A 6,674-nucleotide genomic window follows, 5' to 3' on the forward strand; every position below is an offset into this window, starting at 1 on the left:
CTGTAGTAAGGCAGACAACGAGCTACAACCGTATTTTCATCAGAACGAGTGGTCCTCCGGGCTGGACATTAACATTTGTCTCTAAGGTCAGCCGTCTGTGAGACGAGGGCGCAGGGACCGTCAACAAAGTGCAACCCAGAAAAGAAATACTACAATAAATATTCAATAATTTCACTATTATTCAATGTAGTGTCACCAAAATCACTCCACACATCAGTGGTCTCCTGCTGGTTTTTCTATTTGTTTTGAAAAAATGTGCTTTGCCATAATTTTGGGGAATTTCTATTGGGAGAAATATTCAATAACACCAACACTAATATTCAGTGTAGTGTCACCAAAATCACCTAACCCTAACCCCACTTTAAAAAAAAATTTTTCTAATGTAACCTTGATATTGGTATTAAAACAATGTTTTAATACATAATCCATGTCTTATTATAAATTAGGATGTTATGGTATCAATCTGAAAGGTAAATCATCAAATTTTACTCAATGGCCTGTGGCCTTGGTGCCTTTAAAAAAAAAAAAAAAAGTGAAGGCCAAATGGCCTTGCCCCTAAAATGATGAAATTCTCACCCTGGTTGGAATAGTAAAATTCAATGATTGCTTCATTATTTAAATGTTCTTGTCCAGTGTGTACATTTCTAAACCCTTTGATCTTGCTTCATTCAAAAACAAAAGTTCACAGGTGTAGCAGCATAGAGGATTAGCAAAAAATCATGAAAATAAAACTGAGCCCCCGGACGGAAAAGAACATTCTCTGATGAAAGTCAATATTTCTTAAAAAAACATTAAAGTTATATATTTATTTATTAACTTGTACTCTGGACTACAGTTACAATGATCCAATATCAGGTGTCTAAAACCAGCCTGACAATACAAATGTGCAAGAACACTTAACCTGTGAAGATTTCTTTTAAATTAGTAGTGGCAATTAGATATAACATTTCTGACACATTTCAAAGGGTTGACTTATGGCCTGTTACTTTTTATCTTTTGCCATTAGGTGCTGTTTTGTATTCTTCTCTGGTTTAAGTAAAATAATGTAACACTTTGGAGAAAACAGGCAAAACAACAAGCCAAAGCTGGAAGCCAGAATGGCAAATGACTCCACTGCATCTGCATAATTTCCAGGGGAGCTGATATAAGCAGGAATGAATGCCAGCCACACAGCACAGAAGATAAGCATGCTAAAAGTGATAAACTTGGCCTCGTTGAAGTTGCCTGGCAACTTACGGGCCAGAAAAGCTAGAACAAAGCACAGACAGGCCTGTAGACCAATGTATCCCAGAACACACCAGAATGCAATGCTAGAGCCCACGCTACATTCCAGTATGATCTTTGAGTGTTCATATTGTGTATTTCGGGATGGAAAGGGGGGGGCATCAATGAGCCAGACAGCACAGACAACCACCTGAACCTGAGTGCAACTGAAGATGATGACTCTCTGCTGTTTGGGTCCCAGCCATTTCATGATGTTGTCTCCTGGTCTGGCGGCAGTGAAAGCAGCCAACACTACCAGAGTCTTCCCCAGGATGCAGGAGAGGCAAAGTGAAAATGTTATGCTAAAGGCAGTGTGGCGCAACATGCAGGACCAAGATGTTGGCTCTCCAATGAACACCAGGGAACACAGGAAACACAGAGTCAGCGCGAATAAGATGAAGAAGCTGAGTTCAGAGTTATTTACCCGGACAATGGCTGTGTTTCTATGATAGAAAAAGACTGCGAAGACAGCTATAGTGAGGCAGGCACCCACCACAGAGGTCACTGTCAGAGCTATACCCAAGGAATCATAGGCCAAGAACTCCACCTTCTTAGGGATGCAGGCTGTTCTGTCTTTGTTCGACCAGAAGTCCTCAGGACAGAATGTGCACTCTATTGAATCTAAAGGGAAGAGGGTCAACATTTTCAGTATTCAAATATTACCTGATTATTATCATGTACATTACATACATTAATGGTTGTGATGTATATTCATGGTTTTAAGCTCACTTGTCTGATTGCTAATTTTGCCACCGTCACATGGTACACAGTCAAAGCAGCAAACAGGCTCCCCACGACGGACAGCCTTCCGGGACCCGGGATAACAACTGGCACTGCATACAGACTGCGGCACCTGGGGAGCAGATACTGGCTTTCAGCTCTGCAGTGACTGAGGTGACGTTGACAGGCAATTATTCAATGAATCCATTGTCTGAATAGACTCATTTGTTAATGCCGTATTCATTTGCTTAATTATTAAACACATTATGCTCCTCCTCAAATGTGAATTTAAGCTGTTTTTTTATGTTAAATATTCCTGTGAAGTGAACGTCTTTGAATTTTGTACTGTTAGTTGAAAATTGCAAGCAATTACAGCAGTCAGAGTATAGGGTGCTGTGTCTATTCTCTGACATTGTATAAACGATCAAAATATGTACTTAAAATAAAGAATTTTTGGTTAATCAAGATGCACTTTCCACTTTGGATTTTTTTTCCTCCAAACTATTAGAGAAAAGCTGTAATTTACACACTGTGATCTGGGTTATTGTCCCAAGGGTATTCAAAGTATTTAAGAATCTATACCTCTATATATAACCTTGTGATCAAATGCTGTTACATTTCCATGCATCCCTTCACATTTTGCTAGTCTCTCTACTTTTTACTGTATGAATGCAAAGTCATTCATAGGAGGTCCACCTTGTCCTGTCCACCTGACTCACCTCCACCTCAACCTACAGAACTTCAACAGTTGGCATCTGATGAAGGTAAAAACACAGTGTGAGCAGCTTGCCTCACTCTGATGGCCTGCCCATATTATACTGTCCTCCTGGATCACTAGCTCCTCTCCAGAAGGCTTGGTTCCATCGAACAACCCCACATGGACAAACTCAATGTTCCCGTCTGTGCCTCTCTGCCAGTTTATGATATCATAATAGGGTATTGAGTCGCCTTTCAGATCAAAGTTGACCTCCTCCCCATCAATGTTAAATGTCACTTCCTCTAGGTAGTATTGGAGCTAGAAAACCAATGGATGATAGTAATTACTCAAAAATACATCAAGATTTTCCATGTGTTATTTTTGCATTTGCTTAGAAAACAAGGCCCTACCTGCCAGGGTTGTATGTTGTTGCTTGATGCACATGAGTTGTTTTGGAAGGGCCCACTGCCTGGCTGACAGAGAAGAAGGTTGTGGAGGGAATGAGCAATCGCATAAACAGCCTTATAGACATTATATGCAACTCTCGGGCTTGATGTATTCATGTAGGCTGAATGCTGTTCCAACAGGGACTCCTGCCCTGAGCAGGGAGGCAACTGGGAGCCTGAGGACAGAGAAGGACTGCAACCATACAGAGCCTCCCACAGCTCCTTAACCAGGAGATTATCGGGATACATCTGAGGGTTTACTGTCTGCAGGTAGTCACTGAGTCGGGGTATATGACCTTTCCTGATGCCAAACCCAATGGTGCCCCCCATGTAGGGGTAATACTCGCTGCCTGTAAAGACAGACGCTGTGACCCAGGCCTCACTAGCTACCCACTGGGTTCCAGTGATGTTCTGCATCATGTAATCATCCAAGAAAGGTGTCATCTCCCCTTCGGCTGAAAATACCACCACCACTTTTGCCAAAGACCTTCGCATAACCTTTACAGAGAAGCAGATGAAGGAGGAGGAAAGAGTTTCACATGGAAAAGAGGGGGCAAAAACAAGAAAGGGTTCAAATAAGTGACATTGAGCCAGACCAGTGCGTAATGTAAAATAATAGTATTTTCTTTTTACCCCCTCACTATATGCAGGACTTGAAATGTTATACTTATTCAGATAAATAAAAGACAATATGGAAAAGAAGTTACCCCTCCCCTCCATAGGTCCAACTTGGGGACACTGAGACACTGTAAGCAGCATGTAGACTGCAATTTTCAGCAGGATTGTCTAATATTCTATGACAAAATAACAGAAAAATTATACACAAAGGTTCATAAAGGGTACTGATGTGCAATCAGCACCTACTATCAAATGGTCTTGAGGTGAAAACATCTTTAACACTATAAAACTGTGTCTACCTGAATGATCTCCAGGGCCCTCTGGCGATTGTAGAGCAGAGGGATCATTTCTTGGTATGCTACACACACTTTGGTACCCTGTAATTCTCTCATTAAACCTTGCACAGCAAAGCGCCCGTATTCATGGTCCCCTCGCACCAGCCCCACCCAAGTCCAGTTGAAGCGTACCAACAGCTGAGCAATGGCCTTCACCTTAGTTCAACAGAAATGAGTGTCAAAAAGTAAAAAAGATCATTTAAATTGTATGTTTTCATTAAACCACACTAGATGATATAGAAATAAATATATTACATTTTCAAAAGACATCTTTTTACTGCTAAAGCACTGAAAGGCTATCAAAAGGCCAGACATTCACCTGATAGTCATCATTAGGGATTACTCTGAAGAAGGTAGGAAATTTTCTTCTGTCAGAGAAACATGCACAAGATGAAAAGTAGCTTATCTGTATGAACAAGGACAGTGATTGACCAGTTAAAGAGTACAGTAAACCAAATTATAAGGTGACATGTTGCTGTTTTTGGGGAATAACACATCAATTACCATCGGGATTCTGAATGGCTGCAGGATTCTCGACACCACAATAGACTGAGCAGAACCGGATTCCCCAATTACAGCGAGGAGAGGAGAGGCACCGCTGCACATGGGAGAGTTGTCCTCGCTCAGCCCATTCAGGACAGCCAGAGCAGCCCTCTGGCCGGTCAATGGATATGCACATGAATCAAAGATTTTATATCCAAGGGTGTAATTGGGCAATAGCTCAGTCCTCAGATTGATCTCCTTCACTGCCAGCCTCATAGTCTGTGCCCAGCGAAAAGCCCTAGGGTCAAAGCTGCAACCCAGTAGACACACATGAACACAGCAGGTATAAAAATGGGTAAAGTCAAGGGCAGATCTGATGTTTTGAATTGAAGTTAGATTGAATTGAATCTTTGCAAGACTTTTTCTTTAAAGACCTGTGCAATTAATTGGAATTAATTTAGGAAAAATACATTACATTGTTGAACTGGTACACCTCCAAGTTGTTAATTTCATTCATTGGCTTTGGTAACACAGTGTAACAAACGTCTTTTAAATTATTTGAAAATTATCAGTTAATCACATACCCATAAAATAAAGTATTATCTGTTCTTTTAAGTTTCTCTCTGGCACCTAAATCTCTCAAACTCAAAGTTCAAATCAGTTTAACGTGATCAGTGTACGTGGGAATTTTTCTTACATGTCAGGCAAAATTTATATTGCATACTAAAATCTGGTGAATATAAAAAAAGAAACATGATCCATCATTATAGACTTTCAAAACGATTTTTGTTGGCATTTGACTGGACTAAAACTATCATTTCCATTGCACATATATTAAACTCACCCATTGCACTTCACTGGTGGTGGTCTGTAGGTGCTGTTGATGTCTGGCATCTCCTGGTTATAGTGAAGGGGGAAGATCCCCCCGATAACAAAGTCACCCTGGGCCACAAAGCCTGGAGGAAAGCTTTTGTGAAGCGTGCACACATTGGCTGCAGATGGAGGTGCAGAGGTGATGCTAGCAATTGTGTTATAAGTTATGGTGAGGACACAGACAGAGTAAAGCAAGGCAAATGAAACAAAGAAAGTCATATTGTTACACAGTCCCCAAAAGCGAAAGAAAGAGCATGGAATTAGGCAAGTTATATGGAGTAGGTGACCTTCGTATTCTTACATCATCAAGATATCAAGACATTGGACATCAGTGGCTCCGCCTGGTTTACTAATGTGGGTTGATGTAGATTGAATGATCAAAAAAATAACTGATGTAACACAACAATGGCCCCGGAGATATAAAAAAAAACAAAAAAAAAACAACCAAAAACATATTTTTTTTGGATGCATATTCATCTCCCAGTTTATCAGGTATACCTAGATAAAACTGATGAAGTCTCATGTGATAAATCCTTCCTTAAGAAAATTCTAATCATCTCTTCTGCAAATCTGTTTTAGAGAGGTGTGAATTTAAAATGATCGCCTTTTTCGAGGCTGTAGTTTGTGACACTTTTAGAAAAAAATTGGTAGACCATTTGAGAGGAGCAGGTTGTCCAGGGTTGGCAGTTTGTTCCCTAGCCCCCCCTATCCACTTGTTAAAGAGTAGCTACTTGGGCATAACACAGAATTCCAAATTTCTCTCATTGGCGAGTAGGTGTTTGTAGTCACTTTAAAGGTCCTATTTATATATGTTTGAGCATCATTCAAATTTATACAAAACATACAAAAATTGTGGAGTAAAATGAAAGAAAGAATGGAATGAAAATATTGTGGAACTGTAACATTTTGGTTTATATTGAGACTTGCCCAACCTTTCGATCCAGGACCTTGCCATTGTTCTTAATTGGATCTCCATTCATTGCCAGAACCGGATAATACAACTAGAAGAGAGCAAGGGTATCTGTCTATAATCCACATCTTATAGTGCTCAGACATAGAGTCATTTCTACAGACTGCTCTCCTAACATAAAGCGTGGCTGATTTACAACCCTAATTCCAAAAAAGTGGTGCAGAAAAGAGGCCAACAGGATCATCACAGACCCTAATCACCGCAGCCAGTTCCTGTACTACTGTGATCAAAAATGTTTATCTGAATCTTAATTCTGAGACTGTCATGAA

General features: G+C 40.3%; 1 protein-coding gene across 1 annotated transcript; it reads right to left on the reverse strand.

Moving 5' to 3' along the window:
- Positions 1-982: 982 nt before the first annotated feature.
- LOC115572069 (extracellular calcium-sensing receptor-like) lies at positions 983-5,654 on the reverse strand. The gene is made up of 8 exons (XM_030401865.1): positions 5,407-5,654; positions 4,584-4,872; positions 4,399-4,485; positions 4,044-4,235; positions 3,091-3,624; positions 2,774-2,998; positions 1,993-2,116; positions 983-1,884 (listed from the first exon to the last, which is right to left on the reverse strand). Exons 1-8 carry the CDS (start codon positions 5,652-5,654, stop codon positions 983-985), a joined length of 2,601 nt encoding a protein of 866 aa, XP_030257725.1.
- Between the last annotated feature and the right edge of the window lie 1,020 nt (positions 5,655-6,674).

The sequence above is a fragment of the Sparus aurata genome, chromosome 2, assembly GCF_900880675.1.
Source record: "Sparus aurata chromosome 2, fSpaAur1.1, whole genome shotgun sequence".
NCBI lineage: Eukaryota > Metazoa > Chordata > Actinopteri > Spariformes > Sparidae > Sparus > Sparus aurata.